The 16,297-nt window shown below is 47.4% G+C and overlaps 7 protein-coding genes across 8 annotated transcripts in view; 3 read left to right on the forward strand and 4 right to left on the reverse strand.

Annotated features, from left to right (window-relative positions):
- Positions 1–4,592, reverse strand: part of LOC118511239 (mediator of RNA polymerase II transcription subunit 13-like) — a 67,460-nt gene extending 62,868 nt beyond the window's left edge. The window contains exons 1-2 of the mRNA XM_036054077.1: positions 4,383–4,592; positions 3,344–4,195 (exon numbers count right to left, since the gene is read on the reverse strand). Coding sequence (XP_035909970.1) covers positions 3,344–3,808 — 465 coding nt within the window. The 5' untranslated portion in view covers positions 3,809–4,195; positions 4,383–4,592. The remainder of the gene's footprint in view (positions 1–3,343; positions 4,196–4,382) is intronic.
- Positions 4,593–5,064: 472 nt separating this feature from the next.
- On the forward strand, positions 5,065–6,093 carry LOC118511263 (adrenodoxin-like protein 1, mitochondrial). The gene is made up of 3 exons (XM_036054134.1): positions 5,065–5,304; positions 5,417–5,468; positions 5,546–6,093. The coding sequence occupies exons 1-3, from the start codon at positions 5,211–5,213 to the stop codon at positions 5,895–5,897; spliced, it is 498 nt and encodes a 165-aa protein (XP_035910027.1). The 5' UTR covers positions 5,065–5,210; the 3' UTR covers positions 5,898–6,093.
- Positions 6,094–6,388: 295 nt separating this feature from the next.
- LOC118511261 (transformer-2 protein homolog alpha-like) lies at positions 6,389–9,105 on the reverse strand. The gene is made up of 4 exons (XM_036054132.1): positions 8,683–9,105; positions 8,233–8,592; positions 7,673–7,977; positions 6,389–7,586 (listed from the first exon to the last, which is right to left on the reverse strand). The coding sequence occupies exons 1-4, from the start codon at positions 8,713–8,715 to the stop codon at positions 7,469–7,471; spliced, it is 816 nt and encodes a 271-aa protein (XP_035910025.1). The 5' UTR covers positions 8,716–9,105; the 3' UTR covers positions 6,389–7,468.
- Positions 9,106–9,537: 432 nt separating this feature from the next.
- On the forward strand, positions 9,538–11,847 carry LOC118511259 (double-strand break repair protein MRE11). Its single transcript, XM_036054129.1, has 2 exons — positions 9,538–9,754; positions 9,841–11,847. The coding sequence occupies exons 1-2, from the start codon at positions 9,646–9,648 to the stop codon at positions 11,685–11,687; spliced, it is 1,956 nt and encodes a 651-aa protein (XP_035910022.1). The 5' UTR covers positions 9,538–9,645; the 3' UTR covers positions 11,688–11,847.
- A 73-nt stretch (positions 11,848–11,920) lies between these two features.
- Positions 11,921–13,060, reverse strand: LOC118511262 (39S ribosomal protein L9, mitochondrial). The gene is made up of 3 exons (XM_036054133.1): positions 12,853–13,060; positions 12,435–12,761; positions 11,921–12,361 (listed from the first exon to the last, which is right to left on the reverse strand). Exons 1-3 carry the CDS (start codon positions 12,928–12,930, stop codon positions 11,987–11,989), a joined length of 780 nt encoding a protein of 259 aa, XP_035910026.1. The 5' UTR covers positions 12,931–13,060; the 3' UTR covers positions 11,921–11,986.
- A 267-nt stretch (positions 13,061–13,327) lies between these two features.
- LOC118511264 (trafficking protein particle complex subunit 1) lies at positions 13,328–14,470 on the forward strand. The gene is made up of 3 exons (XM_036054135.1): positions 13,328–13,560; positions 13,645–13,854; positions 13,948–14,470. The coding sequence occupies exons 1-3, from the start codon at positions 13,462–13,464 to the stop codon at positions 14,074–14,076; spliced, it is 438 nt and encodes a 145-aa protein (XP_035910028.1). The 5' UTR covers positions 13,328–13,461; the 3' UTR covers positions 14,077–14,470.
- On the reverse strand, positions 13,856–16,237 carry LOC118511260 (lysosomal Pro-X carboxypeptidase). 2 transcript variants are annotated; one of them, XM_036054130.1, is made up of 4 exons: positions 16,080–16,237; positions 15,632–15,864; positions 14,496–15,545; positions 13,856–14,390 (listed from the first exon to the last, which is right to left on the reverse strand). In XM_036054130.1, the coding sequence occupies exons 2-4, from the start codon at positions 15,772–15,774 to the stop codon at positions 14,150–14,152; spliced, it is 1,434 nt and encodes a 477-aa protein (XP_035910023.1). In that variant the 5' UTR covers positions 15,775–15,864; positions 16,080–16,237; the 3' UTR covers positions 13,856–14,149. The 2 variants fall into 2 exon arrangements, with proteins under 2 accessions (XP_035910023.1, XP_035910024.1); XM_036054131.1 differs by lacking the exon at positions 16,080–16,237 and having other exon boundaries at positions 15,632–15,883.
- Between the last annotated feature and the right edge of the window lie 60 nt (positions 16,238–16,297).

The raw sequence follows: 16,297 nt of genomic DNA on the forward strand, positions 1-16,297 counted from the left end.
CTGAGATAAAATAATTTCCGACTGTATAAGCGTAAGCAGCGCGGTGGTCGGGTGGACGAAAAACACGGGGGGATTCGTCTTCCATAACAATAACAATAAAAATAAATGAAAACAGAAAACAACCGAAAATAGCAATGGAAAAAGACGATTAAAGGAGCACCATTGTGCCAACCCGTGGGGGTAAGGGTAGGAAACACAACGACGAGCTAACAACAACACCAAGCGGGAAAGCTGTTAAATGAGTAAACTAAATAAAATAAAACCTGAACATAAAGACAGAGGCAGATGCTGCCCTGCCACCGGATACGGATTGATCACGTGGAATGATCAAGAAAGAGAGGCCTGGCCGAGATGGGTAACACATACACAGCCGAGAGGGGGCATGTTTCTGCAACACGATAAAGATGGATTGTTATAGATCATAAAACAGTGCGGGAATAAAAGGAAATGTGTAGCAAGAAAGTAAATATAAAATTCGATACGAAATAAGAAAATGCGAGACCCATTTTCAGTGCCACCACCCTGTGCGCGGGATTAATCATTAACGGGTTTGCGGGCAGAAAACTTGGCTGCCTGGGATGTAATAAAAGTGTGTAATTATTCTGCACAATTTAAAATTAACTAAGGAATAAAGCAAAAGCGTAACGCCAGACACACACACACAGCAATACTGATCGTTACCATTCGAACGGGGGCTACGTATGGACGTGTGTGCCGGTGTGGTGGCAGCCGGCTAGTGGCGCCTGTCATTTTTAAATGCTTCGTTAAGATACCGCGGGAACACAGGACATGTGCTGATGTGCTGTGCTGGGTAAAGGATAATGGGTAAAATAAATTATCAATTTTCGGAGCGAAGCGTCCGATAAACTGAAGATAATGAGAAAGAAGAAACGTTACTGTTCGGGATGCCATTAAAGAAAACTCGATAAGGAAGCAGATAATTGAAGTTAAAAATAAATGTGTACAAAAATCGATGTGAATGAAGTTAAATAATTTTAATCATGTTTTCAAAAAATAAATAATCCCCGCTCAGTATCTAGAGGATTAATGATAGTTCTTAAAAATAATGATTTCAAAATAGAAAACACTCCTTCACACTCACACAGCAAGCGGCAACGGTACTAGAAAATAGAACTCACACCGTACGGTATAAAATAATACATAAAAATGGAAAATATAGAGAAACGAAAAACGAAAACATCAGCATTAATAACCATTAGGGGGTAACACGAAAATGGCTGCCTGAAGTAAAAGCGAGAAGATAGGAAAACGGCAAACAAAAAAGAGAAATACTGAAAAGAAGTGGAAAATGCTATAATAATAAAACTAGACATAATAATCAAAGACTGTGTAAAATGTGAACGAGTAGAGCGAAACACGACATTAAGAAATATAACTAGAAAAGCAGGACAAAACATCGCTCTAAGGAGTGAGATAAAAACCCAGCTAGCCAAGCTACTCTTTTCCCTGATCACGCACACAACTGTTCCGTGCCAGCTAAAGCGATAAAACGTCGTAAAAGAACAGAAGAAATAATAAAAAATACAGCGTAAAATAAAGTTTAATTCATGGGATGTTATAAAGTTTTACGAGTTTTATCCCCGCATTGCTTCTTTCCACTTGCGCCGCGCGCGCTCCTCGAGTAAAATAGTCCCACCGGGTACATGTGCCACGGGGGTGGTGGGTTCAACGCTTTCCATTCCATCCCCCTCTCCTTCCTTTGGGTTTATATTTCTCTTTGCCAACTTTTACACCGGTATTGGGGGGGGGGGGGGGGAGGGCGACCGTTGCGATAAAGCAGACCGTAGGAAACGACTGCAAAAGCTCTTGCGCACCTCTCGAACCATGTCCTGAGACAGCTTCGTACAGCAAGCGGGACACGAGGACCCTGCTGCTGAGGACCATCATAAAAAGACGGAGCACCGGAGCCGCCAGCAAGAATGAGACAGCAGCAGCGTGGCGGCGGAATTGGCTTCGCACCTTCGCAAGTCTTCGGAACGCAGAATCGTCCGGATTTTAATGCTTTTATCACCACCAACTTTGCGAAAGTGCCGTCAAAGTGCATTGGCATTAAAGATGGGATGAGATGTAGGAGGGTGTGCTGTGGGGGAGACGTTTATTCGTTCCCTTGGCTGTCGGGGAATCCGCCTGTGCACTACTGCCACCAGACAGAAGCGTTCCCCTTGTGCAAGGATATGCTGATGGTGGGTGCCGGTTTCTATGATATTGAAACTCCGTGACGTGCCAAAGGAGGGAAAAAATCTCCGAATTCACACCGAAAAGAATCTATCGATCCGTACCGGGATTGGATGGATTTGTTGAATAGAAATTCCAAAGTAGAACTCAAATTGAGTCCTGTTTGAATTTAGGAATTCTAAAGGGCAATAGCAACGAAAACAGTTCTTCATACCAACAACTGCCACCCCTATAAATATGCCGGCCGGTTTCCAACACCTCCGCGGGGCCGTGTGCGTGACAACCACACATCCAAGGACTTTTTTGTTCGACTATTTGCATAACGAAAGCCGCACGGCGCAATGATATGCATTATTGCACACGAGAAAACACAAACAAATCCTGACCAATAAATAGTAATTTGCTGTGAAACAAGGGGGCTTATACCTTATGCGAGATGTGGTCGTTCAGAGCACATGCATGCATCCGTACTGTTTACAAATTCAGCGTTCCCGGCACACAACCCGGCAAGCGGTTTGCAGAAGAATTGCAGTACGTGCAGCGATCGTAAGCATACCGTTCCATACACGATCGACAAATATTGATGCCGACATGTACATGGCTTTATAGCGTGCACTACAAGACGCGTTAAATCGAAAGCAAACTCACGATCACGCTGTTGATCGAGAGAATTATTCTCTAAATAACGGCCATTTCGTCTTGTGTTGTTCATTGCTAGCTTGCGGTATGATTCTTCATCGATCGTTGCTAGTTTTATTGCTCTATGGTATGCGAGGATCACCACCAGCAGATGGCTGCTACACCGACGAAGGCTACAAAACGTCCGACACAGTTGTTTAAACAAATAAACGGGACGCATCGCAGCAACATTGAAAAGTTGTGCAGCCTGTGGGTACAGCAACATGGGCCAGACTATTGGTTTAACCCGGGCCACACATGCACACACGCCCGCTCATAGCGTCCCATATTGACACAGCCATTGCCAAACAAACGGCGCAGCGCGTAAGATCGCAAAACAAAACGGCAAAGACAACCTAAAACGAATACAACATTTACGAAAGCCAAGATCCAATAAACCGTTTTCCTTCGATTGGTTTTCCTTCGCTTGGAGAGTTTTTTTTTACATGAGCATCCTTGATTGACTTACCTTGTATTGCTGCAGGGTCAGCGATTCTGCCTCGGCAAAATCGTTGTCATCCGAATCACCGATCGCTTCGATGATGTCCAGCGGTTCGTTGTCTTCGCTGGCCGCACCGCCCGACTGTTGGCTAGCGCTGGATCCGGCTGCCGCCGCTCCGTTCACGATTGCGGCCGGATTGTTCGCATTTTGCGCCAGGCTTCCGCCGCCTCCGTTGCGCAAATGATATTGCTGCTGCTGTTGTTGTTGCTGCTGCTGCTGCTGTTGCTGGTGATGCTGTTGTTGTTGTTGTTGCTGCTGTTGCTGTTGTTGTTGCTGCTGTTGCTGTTGTTGCAACAGTTGCTGTTGCTGCTGCTGGCGAATAACGTTCTCGAGTGCGTATTGCGCGCGATTATCCGGTTCCGGCACCAGAAGGTCACTCCAGTCCGGTTCAGCTTTAATCGATACGGCTTGCTGCATCATCGTGTCAAACATTCAAGCGTCCTTTAGCGATATCCTTGCGCCTCCGCAACGTGTGAATAGAGGGGTCTCGTACTCGTCTCACACTTGCTCGGGTTTTCGGGTGTTTTTCGGCACACGCCTGCTTTGTGTGTCGCGTTCGCAGGAAGGACCCGTTGATATGACAGTGAGCAGAATTGCGGTGAGCCGTGAGAAAACGAAAGAAAGCACTGCGCAGCGTGGAAAAAACCCAACTATCTCACCCTTTTTCACTGGGGTGAAAGAAAAACGACTCGCAAGATTTTCTTTTCCGTGGAGAAACAATCGGCTTATTGCTTCGCAGGGATGCTACTAATTGTCACTGAACACGTTTGTACACACAATCACATAAAACACACACACGCGGATATACACACACTTACACTTTGGAACGAGGAAAACACACGACAATTGGTGCTGCCGGAGGCGCGATTCTACCTGATACCCGAGTTGGGTAGGGGGTAAATCGATCTTTGGCAAAGTGGATTATTATTGTTGGCTTGATGTGCGAGAAAACGCGAGACGGGGAAGGGTGTAGGGGGATGCTTGAGAGGTAGTAATTTTCACGCACACTGCCGTTGTTGCTGCACCCACTAAACGAGCGATTATCGGCGATGCTCTGCACGTTGCTGGAATCGGTTTGTTTTGGCTGCGACGCTAACCAGAATTTCCCCCCGGTACGGTTTAGTCGGAAAAGCGAGTGAAAAATTCGTGCGAACGAATGGCTTCCGCCAGACTCCGTGCTTCCTGCCTTGACGATTTCCAGAGAAATAATAAACATGATGGAAGAAAAGGGAGCAGAAACTCCCAGTACGAACCCAGTACGTGGTGTCGCTGGGCGGGTGTAGGTATCCTGCTCACTCCAGTCGATTTTTACGGGCGACCGTGACGTCACGAATGCTGAAAATGTGGAATTTTGTTGATGCGGTACGGGTGCGACTGTGAGAAGAAAAGCGCTGTCAAATGAGAGGGAGAAAAGTAAACATTCGTTCAGTTTCGAACGTCAGCTTAACGAAAAAGGCGGCTAAAAAAAACGGTTGGGAGAAAAGATGGAAAAATGGATTTTTTTGTTGAGACAGTTGTTAAGAATACACCACCTGTAAATCGACAAACATTTTTTACAACAAAAATACATAAAATTTATAAGAAAAACTCACCAATTGCACCGAAATCATCATAAAAAGATCGTGCAAAGTTTTTCGAAAGTGAAACAATTCGAAACGCACGTTGACACTTGGATCGCACACTGTTGTGACGGGTAGGGTTTGTTTTGATTGTGCTCATTCCCCAGAACAATTCCCATGCACGCAAAAAACCGGTATCAAAAACATTCCGGTTCAGTTCTCTTTGTAAACTGTGCAAAAAATTTCCTGTTTATAAACACCAAAATAGAGTGAAAATGTCCATCACTACCTCTCTCCTTTACCTAGCACGTGGAATGTTCAGCCGGTGGCACGGGATGATTGTACCGCGAAATATACACACCACAGTGCGTGAGTATTATGAAATCATTATCTTTCAGCTGTGCGGGTGAGCTGATTCAACGCTAAATGCTAATGAAATCGGTATTCTCTTTTCCCTTTTTTTTTACCTATGCTCCTGCAGAACTTTTACACGGCGAATACGAATGGCAGGATCCCAAAAGCGAAGACGAAGTGTACGCACACCATAAACGCACGGGAAGATAAACACCACTCACTTACACTTTGTTTCAACTGTTTCTACTCCTTCCAGCGTGAACATAACGTACATCGATAAGGATGGCAAGGAAACGACGGTTCGGGGGAAGGTGGGCGATAATGTGCTGTACCTTGCCCATCGGTACGGTGTCGAGATGGAGGGTGCCTGCGAAGCTTCCCTAGCCTGCACCACCTGTCACGTGTACGTGCAGGACGAATACCTCGACCGTTTAACCGAACCGGAAGAGAAGGAGGACGATCTGCTCGATATGGCACCATTTTTGCGTGAAAACTCCCGCCTTGGGTGTCAGATTGTGTTGCAGAAGGAGCTGGAAGGGATGCGGTTACAGCTTCCGCAAGCGACACGCAATTTCTACGTCGACGGCCACAAACCAAAGCCACACTAGGTCAGCTTTATGTGTTTTGTTAGTTATATAGCTTTATATAGGTTTGGTTGTACATTCTGGCGCTAGACAGAGGTTTTGCAGGATGACCTGCGCGAGAAAAAGATTTAGACAACCGATGAAATTCAGTCAGCTAGATTGTAAAGGAACAAGATGTTACATTGAAGACATTTAAAATAAAGGCGACGAACAAATCCAATCCCCTATGTTCCATTGCGATACGTTGCCTGACGCTCTGATTAACCGGATTTTCCGGTTTCATCTCGATCTGGGCTGCTGCTCCTGGTCTTAGATTTTCGCAGTAATTTGCATAGCCGTCGGAAAACCGGACGCATCTTCTAATGTTGCGTCTGACCACGCGGAGCAAAAGGGGTTGAAATAGAAAATCAAAAGTTGACCCAAAGGGGGAAGCATTCTAAACTAGTCCTTATGACTAGTTTTCCCTCCGAAGGTCAGCTTTTCCGTTCCGCAAACACGTACGACAGCGCGATAGCTTTCTTATTAAAGTCTTTTTTTATTGAAATTAATTTATTCTCATCTATAGGTGTATTTTTGTTTGTCATCTTTGATTGTGTGTGTGTGTGCGTTTTTGCTTACATTATCCTTCCGTTTCGCAATCATAATACGGCCGCCAATACAAACAAAGATAACGAAACAAATTAACAAATTTAAAAACAACCTCACTGGACCGTATAAGGAAGAGATGCGGGTGTGTGAGCGTGTGATAACTTATTAAAATCTACCTTTCTTAGTCTTCCTGGCGCTTACACACAGGCGAGATAATTAGCGGGAAGGGCGGGACATAAACGGGAAGCACCGAAGAAAAAAAAATTGGATGAAGAACACGGCCAACAATACTTCGCAATTCGCACACACATCTTCGGGGGGCGAGAGAAATCCAGTTTCCTCCTCTCCCTATCGGCCGGTCATTGAGATCGGAATCCGTGCGGAACCGGACACGCTAATAAAAAAAAACGAACCAACCAACCGACCCCATTCGACTCTTCCTAACGCGCTCGCTCACACAACATCCACACACAAACGCACTACTACTAACATACGCACGTTTCGCTATAAGGATATTTTCTTCTCTTGCTGCCTATACGGGGGATTGAAACCTGTTCTTCGAGATAAAAAGACGGGCCGGATGGCAATCGCGGGACAGGCAGTAGGGAGTTGTAGTGGGCTAATCACAAAAAGGCGCACATACCGGAACTGCACCGTGTGTCTGGTGCCATCCTTAGCCGTCCCATTTCCATATGCAGCCCGCCAGTAAGAAGGGAGGGTACCTCTAACAACGCAGCAGCATCCCATAATATCATATCGCAAAATCCGGTTTTTTGGCTATCTTAACATCCTTACCTTACGCGTACTCTTCCCGCTCTATTGTGCTTTCGCAAACGTAACAAAATGCAAAACAAACCGAGGAACAGCAGCATTTTTTGCAGACTGCTGCAATCTTTCACTAAATAGTGCTCTCGCTCTCTCTCTCTTGCTCTTTCCTTCGCTCTGTTCCCACTGTTCCCTATGAATCAACCAACAGCAATCGGTGCAAGGTTGGAGGGCTGCCACTGTCAGCGAATGCTGGTTCCGCCACGATAATAATCGCTCCTACCAGACCGGCCCATCGTGGAACGGTTGCTACGGCTACGCTCATGCCCGGAATAGCTATCGTAGTAGTAGTGGTGATCCCTGCAAAAACACGTTAAGCGAACATTCTCGTTCAGGACAGACAGATTCTCACGAAATGCAGACGGAAGGGTGCATCGACATCTTACCTCGATCTCGCGTCCCGTTCCCATCGTTCGCGTTCCCGCGCTTCCACCTCGCACGCCCTACAGTGATGATAACCGTGGGAGCTAGACATACCGTGCGACGAATGGCCACCGTATCCGCCACCCTTCGGATGGGACACTTTCCCATAGTAAACGCCCGGTGTCGGATCGTGCGGTTTGTTTGTGGCGGAAAAATCGACACGTATCCGGCGGTCCCCTATCTCGATGCCGTTCGCTTGATCGTGGGCCACTTTGGCGTCTTCCGCGCTTTCGAAGTACACGAACCCAAATCCTCGCGAACGGCCAGTCTGGGAAGAAAGTAAAGCAAGCATGTTACATGATTGTTTTCTGAGAGTATGCTAAAGGAACTGTTTGGAAAGGCCTTTAATGGAAATGATATACTGAATGTGCATTCCATCCTAATAACTTTCCAATTTGGTTGTTTTTTTTCTATACCGCATGATAGGAATACGAAACGGGACCCATTCTACACGATCTCCGTTGTGCATTCAATGCGGCGGCGAATCATCATCGCTATTGTTCAGCTAAACACAAACACATACCTTTGCATCCAGCACAACGGTCGTCTTTCGAAGCGGACCAAACTTGGAAAATGTGTCGTACAGTTCCGCTTCCGTTGTGTACACACTCAGATTAAAAACGGCCAGCACGAGCTTGCCGGACGAGCCATGGGACGAGCAGTCGTGCGCTCCCGTCCCCATGGAGGACGATGAGGATGCCGGTGGATCATGGTAGTGTGCACTGGTGGAGTGTGAGCTTCGATGGTGGGAACTTCTTCGATAGCTGGAGGCACTGTAATCTGCGTGTGTGCGGCTCGATTCCGACGTGCTTAGATTGTATCGTTCCGAATCGTCCCGGTATTCTCGCCGGTAGCTGCGCTCCCTGCTCCGGGATCTAGAAGGCTGCGATTTAGAGACCGTTTGGCCGGATTTAGTAAATAATACCAACACACACGCTAGCGGTTTAGGGTTGATTTTGCGATGCTTGCTTACCTCGTAGTAGTTGTAATTCCTCGAGTGACTCATTCTGGTAGGGTTGCACCAAGGCTTCGTGCGTATGGACCTCTCTAAATGCTATAGTTTCACCAAAATAACAACACTTCATCGAACGGCACTAAGCGAGAAGGAACAGCGCAGATAATTCCCGCAGTGTGTTTCTGTGTGAGGGCAAGTAAGTGGACGGCGTTTTGTGCCCGAACTAGTATTTAGTATGCTCTTCCCGGATGCCAAATTTCACTATTGGAGATCAGCTGCATCGCTCACAGGGATCGAGGACGATGGTTCACCGCGATGCAGACTTGGTTGCGATGGCCGGGCACTTACTTCTAGCCGCTGGTAGCTTTGCGGACAAACGAGGGACCGGTGTTGTTGCTGATGCTTTCGCAAGCCGGTTCGCTCGGGCACGATACGGTGCGAAAGGTGCGTTTACACGTGTCCGGTTGCACGATGACAGTTGCGCTTTGTCCTGACGTTTGAATATTATTGCGATACACAGTGGAATAAGCATATAGAAATTCTTTGCTTTTTAGCTTCATTTTTAGTTCCTTCTTCATTTTTAACACACAAGAAAACGGAGTAAGGGTTTTGTTTTCTTCTAAGATAATGTATTGAACAAGAAACGGTTTTTTGTACGGTTCTCACTTGGTCATTTTTGGTCGACCATCTCTTTCAAATGCTTTCTATCGCTTTCTATCATGTTCGAACAATGCGGAAGTTGAAGAGCGAGAGCGACATATTATTTTGTGAGGCGAAAAAAATAGAACGAAACGATATATACACCTTGAAACCGGTCTTACATACACCTTGAAAAAAACCTACATTCGACCGAGACTTCAGAAATCGTGTTGTGTGCCAAATGACAGCCGATAAACCCGCGCGAAAACAATTGGCCAATCTGCGACGAGCAATCGCATCAAAACAGTTGTGCGTTCACAAAAAGCATTTGCTCGCTGCAAAATGTCCGAATCCGCTTCACAAACCGCAGATATCAATCCGGACGATACGATAAAAATATTGGTGGCCAGTGACATACACCTGGGTTTTAATGAGAAAGATCCGATCCGAGGTAAGGAACATGGGGGCCTGTTCTCCCATGCACCGTACATGAATATCCTTGTAACAGCATCGCACACCACTTGCTTCCGTTTCCAGGCAATGATAGTTTTATTGCATTCGAGGAGGTGTTGCAGCACGCGCTGGAAAATGAGGTGGACGCGCTACTGCTCGGTGGCGATTTGTTTCACGTAGCAAATCCCTCCACCAACACGCTGGACCGGTGCTTCCGATTGCTGAAAACGTACACGCTCGGCGACAAACCGATTCGGTTGGAGTTTTTGAGCGATCAGAACGACAACTTCCTTGAATCGTTAAGCCACACGGTGAACTACGAGGATCCGAACATGAACATCGCTATACCGGTGTTTTCCATCCACGGTAACCATGACGATTCGGGCGGTGCCGGAAAGGTTAGCTCGATGAATCTGCTGAGCACGAACGGGTACGTGAACTACTTCGGTAAATGGACCGATCTGAGCAAGATTGACATCCGGCCAATCTTGCTGCGCAAGGGCGAAACGAAGCTGGCACTGTATGGGTTGAGCTACATGAGCGATGCGCGACTCTGCCGGCTGCTGGACGACGCGAAAGTGTTCATCGAAAAGCCGGATGAGCCGGGCTTTTTCAGCATAATGGTGCTGCACCAGAATCGTGCCGAACGGGGGCCGAAGAACTATCTGCCGGAAAGTTCGTTGCCACAGTTTCTGGATTTGATTATATGGGGCCACGAGCATGACTGTCGGATCGAGCCGGAAGAGAATTCGGCGAAAAAGTTCTACGTCAGTCAGCCGGGCTCAACGGTCGCGACGTCACTGTCCGAGGGTGAAGCGATACAGAAGTGTTGCGGGTTGCTAAGCATCCACAAGGGATTGTTCCGGATGGATCCGATACCGCTGAAATCGGTACGTCCGTTCGTGTTCGAGTCGGTCGATTTGGCCACGGTGCAGGAGGAGCTGGCGCTGGACGAAGGTGACGTACAGCAGCGTGTTCAAGACTTTGCCACCGAACGCATCGAAGCGATGATTGAGCGTGCAAAGACGAAGATCACCGGGTACGCACGGCAACCGAAGTTACCACTCATACGGCTCCGGCTGGGACTGACGGAAATCGAGCAACAGTTCAATGCAATCCGGTTCGGATTTCGGTATCACGGGCGTGTTGCTAACCCACAGGATATGGTCATTTTCAAAAAGAAGCCCAAGGTGAAGGTAAAGGACGAACTGGGCAATGCGCTTGATAAGGCCGCCCTGCAGGAAGCGTACCGGAACCAGCGCGAACAGCGTGCCCAGCGTGCGGAAGAGATCGTCGATCGTTATTTCCGCGAGGCGGACGTTGTGAACCAGCTGGAGGTGTTGAACCCTCGGAGTATGGCCGAACTGTGCCGTCGGATGGTCGATTACGAGGATGACGATGCGCCTGAAAAAATTATAAAGTTCTACGAAGATAAGGCGCTCAGCTTTCTGCGCTCGCAGGACAACACTAGCGAGGAAGGGATTTGTGAAGCGTTGGCTGGCTTTCATACGGCCGATCCGGATATTCATGAGAAGGTGCTGAGCATGTTGGATGCACGTTCAAACCGGCAGGATGCGACCGATCCGCTGCAGCGCTTCCGCGATCTCGATGACGATGGTATGGCGGGCGGGAATGATGGATCATCGGTTAGAGGTGATCCACCGAACACAACGGTAGCTGCTGGCAAACCAGCGGCACGCGGTGCTCGCGGTGGACGTGGATCACGTGGAGGCGGAACGGCACGTGGTGCAGCTAGTAAGGCAGCATCGACCGCCGGTTCGACCCGGGGCCGATCGCAGACTTCAATCACTTCCATGTTTAGCCAGCAGTCGACGAACAACAGTATAGCTAGTGTGGCCACGCGAACATCGTCTAGGAAAACGGCCACAAAGAAGGCACGCCAAATGGATTTTGATTCCGATGACGAATGAAGCCAGCCATTCTGTTACTCATTCCGATAGGTTATAAGCCTGTTGTTTGTTTAAGTTTCACGCTTCAAGCTGCGTCTAGTGCCGTAAGTTTAATGGTATAACTTTCTACCATTACTACCCATTCTTCTCAAGGAAATATAAGATAAGAAAAGAGAAACTATTTGTTTCGAATAACAAGTTAATGAAGAATTGCTAACCGGCCTGACGGATGTGATTATCTCAAAAACTCTCAATCTCGATCATAGTTAACCTTTGTCTCTATTTTTTACCCCTTGTAGCAGCACTGCAACTTACTCACATTAATCTTTGCTTTTCTGTGGCTCAGTTGACTTCCTACTGTCCGCAGCATCGCTTCCGAACAGTGGTTCCGCATCCAGCTTCCAGTGCTCAAACACGTACGGCAATCGTTCGCTCGGTTCCGTACTCCAATGATGGATCCGGCACCGTACCCGTGCCTTCTCCAGGTTGTTAATCGTAACCGTGCAGTAAAACTCTTTGTTTTGCTTCAGTAGATCCGGTCCGGTGATGGGAGTTTCGGGCAGGGTTATTGCACTTTCCGGCACATAGTATCCGGCTTTGCGGAGCGACGCTTTAATGTGCCACGGTTCGATGGTCCACGCATGGTCCTTGTTCATGACCACCGCCAGTATGAGGCTTTCCAGCTTGTTTACCGTCTGAAGATGGGGAACGTTACATTACATTAGAATCGGGGTCGAAGTGTGCATAGAACCGATGGCTCATAGTTACCCGCTGTGCATACGCCGAACTGTGCACCTCAACTTCCTTCTCATCCTTCTCGGTTGCATATTTGGCAACGGTTTCGGGCGTTTTGTAAACCGCCAATCCCGGCAACAGAAGCTTGTTGTACGCAACGTTTGGCTTCAGCGAAACTACATCGCCCTTCGATCCGATGCCTTCCACAAACGCGGTAAGCACCACCTCCAGGTTTGGCTTTTTCGTGATGGTCGTATCCTCCACCAAATCGTACACAAAGTGGCGTCCCCGTAGCTTTCCCGGCTTTTGATTTTTCTTGTACAGGTTTGGTGGAAAGCGACGCTTCAGCACGAACGTGTTCTGGAACGACGAGAACCGCGGGTGTTTTGGAGCATTGCATTGCATAATCTCGAGCAGTATGCTGGTGGCCGCTGCCGCACCGTGCACTTACCCGCGACGATTGTACCAGCACCGATTGTGTGCTGCAGAGGGAACTGGTTCCGAGCATTTTCACAACGTTGCCTAACATTTTTATGGTGTTTTTTTGTTTGGCCTGGGAAAACAAATCCGGAACGCGTGCGGCTTCACCGGTGGATTTCGGCTGGGGTTGCGTATGTTTTTATTTTGTTCGGGCATGCTGTCAAATGCATGCTTCTGCCAGCACAGGGTGACTCTGACAGTTTGTTTGACATATGTTTGTTGTGGATGTCAGCGCGGCCAGAGCAATTACAGCTATTCGAGCAGAAACTCGCTCGAAAGTTGATGTTTTTCACAGCGTTTATCGAAATAAAGGATTAAAATCCCTAGAAAACATATGTTTACTTATTTATGTTTAATTTATGTGAAGAACTTCTCTCCTCAACATCCTATTGACGTGTCCGTGTTTTAGTTTCACCAACTGTACTGACAAGTGAAATCACGAACGGTACGGAAATTGTGTTTACAATAGCAAGCAGCAGCAGCAGAAGCAGCAAAGGAGGAACTGTTGTTGATTGCGTGTGTAATTTAGAATAATTTTGGTTTTAGAAGATCATACACGGGAATCCCGCTGTCGTCCCAAATGACGATCTACAACTTGTACATTTTCGATAAACTTGGTACACTGCTGTACTACGGTGAATGGAACCGTCTGAAGCAATCTGGAATCACAAAAGACGAGGTAGTATCGGAGCTCCACTCGGCTACAGATAGCAAAAGAGCTGATAAGCAAGAAAATTACTAATATTTTAATTTTCCATTTTAGGAAGCAAAGCTTATGTACGGTATGCTGTTTTCTATCAAATCGTTTGTCAGTAAAATCTCACCGATCGAACCACGGGAAGGTTTCCTTTACTACAAGACGAACAAGTACGCGCTGCACTATCTGGAGGTTCCCTCCGGGTTGAAATTTGTCCTCAACACCGACAACACATCGACCGGTATTCGGGAGTTTCTACAGAACATTTACACGAAGGTTTGTATAGTAAAAAACAATTCATTCCCGATTGCTTTATTAATATATGTGTTTCTTTCTACATTGTTTTTTCCACCGGGAATGGATTAACAGATATGGGTTGAGTATGTCGTTCGAAATCCGCTGTGGACCATCGGGACACCCGTCACGTCGGACATCTTTAAGGCAAAGTTGGATGACTTTGTGAAACAGTCGCCTCTCTACGGGTCCAAGATTATTTAATAGGAAGTGATAAAAGAAGCCCTCCCCCCCTCCTGCTCCGTTTTGTTCGGGTAATCAACATGTACATATTGTTCTAGTACACCTTATGCTGCTTTCGGTATTCGGTCAGCCATTTCTGTATGTTTTGAACGTGTACGGTACGCGCCAGCGTTACCGAACCCGGATCATTTGCGTTCGATGCGCGCAGATCGATATGGTGGGCACCTTCGGGAATGAGCACAATCTTGATGTTACTGTTGGACGAACGCAGCACACCACCACCGGACCACGGATCCATCAGCCCGTTGCTGAAGACGATGTTTGTGATGCTGGCGCTGCAAGAGAATGATGGTTTAATTTAATCGAAAATATATGGTAAAGTTAATAAAAGTAATACATTTCCGTTAACGCTGTAGGCCGGTAGACCGTTTGATACTTACTCGAGAAACTCTCCACCGTAGTTCACGAGTGCGTTGGCCGGGCGCGGATGTACGCCATACTTCTTGAAGCATTTGTCCGAGTAGCTCTGCAGGTTCCAGGGCTGTGCCGGAAACATATCGTGCACACCGTCCGCACACATCGGCATTACCATCTCGGTGCAGGCCTGGAAGTCCCAGCCACTATCACCGATCCCACTCCCGTCGTACGAAGAGTTGATATTGAGACAGGACGCCTTCCCATCGTAATTGTAGTAAATCGAAAGGGCGGACTGCAAATGATCCAGCAGCTCGACGCCGGTATAGTTTTTGTCCAGCCGGCCACAAAACTCTCGCACTGGATAGGCCGGTACCGGGGCCAGGAAGTTCGATTCGTACGGATAGTTGATCATTGCCAGATTTCCGTACACATCGGTCAGATAGTCGAAAAACGTCTCCGTCACGTCCGTTGCTTTGGTAAGATTGGTGCAGAATTTAAACTTTTCGTTCAACACCCTCAATCCATCTGCACTGGTCGAATAGTTCTGCAGGGTGGTCCACGATCGGCGTATGTTGTGAACGCACTCCGCATTGTACGCCACCTGATAGACGGAGGTAAGAATTTGATTGAAAATCCCACATTGTGTCACGCCCTGGAACTGTCGGATGGGTGCGGACGCTGCGATTGCCCCAGCCACCAGATGCGGATACTTGATGCGAATCCAGGCCGCGAGCATACCACCGTACGATCCGCCGAAAGCGATGACCGGTCGGGATCGTTTCGTATCGCTCGGGGGATTAAGCGTACGGAGCACCAGTGCAAAATCGGCCAGCGCTTGCTCGGATGTAAGGTAGCCCAGATTTTTCGGCGACTCGAACGATGCATTAGCGAATGGCATCGAGTGGCCGTAGAAGCGATGCTCTACGAAGAGCAGCGATGCCTTCAGCTTCGGGGCCAGCTCCCACATGAAGCCGGTGTTTTGTGCGAACAGCTCGATGTCACCTTCATTGCCGGCGTAGAACAGAATCGGACTGGTGGTATCGTTTTGGGCGTACGTATCGTTGATCAGGTAGCTGCCGGGAACAAATGACACAACACACAGGATCATTTGACGTTGGCCATGCGGTGAATTAAATGCAACGAAAAACCGCATACATACCGCAGCTTAAAGGTAGCTTCGCTGGTGAACGTAAAATGATCGATTGGGACGTCGATCGTCTTAGTCTGATACTCGTACGTAGCGGCCCCACACTGGATCGTTGATAGCCCCAAGATAAGCACGACCCATAGCGTAGCGGTCATCTTGTCCGTCCCTTCCGAAGCCGTCGTTTTCTGTCGCAAACTGCTGCAGCTTTTGTTGTGGCAAAATGGTGTTCTCGAGGGAAAAAAGCACTGAAATTGCGACGTTGGAGCGATCAATTAGCGCTGTACAATAATCACACCGGATGATCAATTAATTGATTAGTGCCGATCATGACAGTGTTTGTTACAGGAACAAAGACAGAACTATTACGAACGAATTTAAGTTCCTTTTTACGGTTATAAGTTATAAAAGAGGATCGAAAAAGTTTGTAAATGTAATACAATCTGTTATCAGCTTTACTTACCCTTGGGTGATCTCACAGAACGGGACGATATAAACAACCTCCCACCGATGCCGATCGACGCAAGCAGCTGACTGTACAACAAGTTCTTGATTACAAGCGTACAGTAGCGGACAAAATTTAGCTACACCTACAGCGCGAAACTTGATCGCATTTAAATTGAATAATATCAGCACAATAAGCTTTTCATTGTTAATATACGATTGTGAAAGCTATTTAAA

The sequence above is a fragment of the Anopheles stephensi genome, chromosome 3, assembly GCF_013141755.1.
Source record: "Anopheles stephensi strain Indian chromosome 3, UCI_ANSTEP_V1.0, whole genome shotgun sequence".
NCBI lineage: Eukaryota > Metazoa > Arthropoda > Insecta > Diptera > Culicidae > Anopheles > Anopheles stephensi.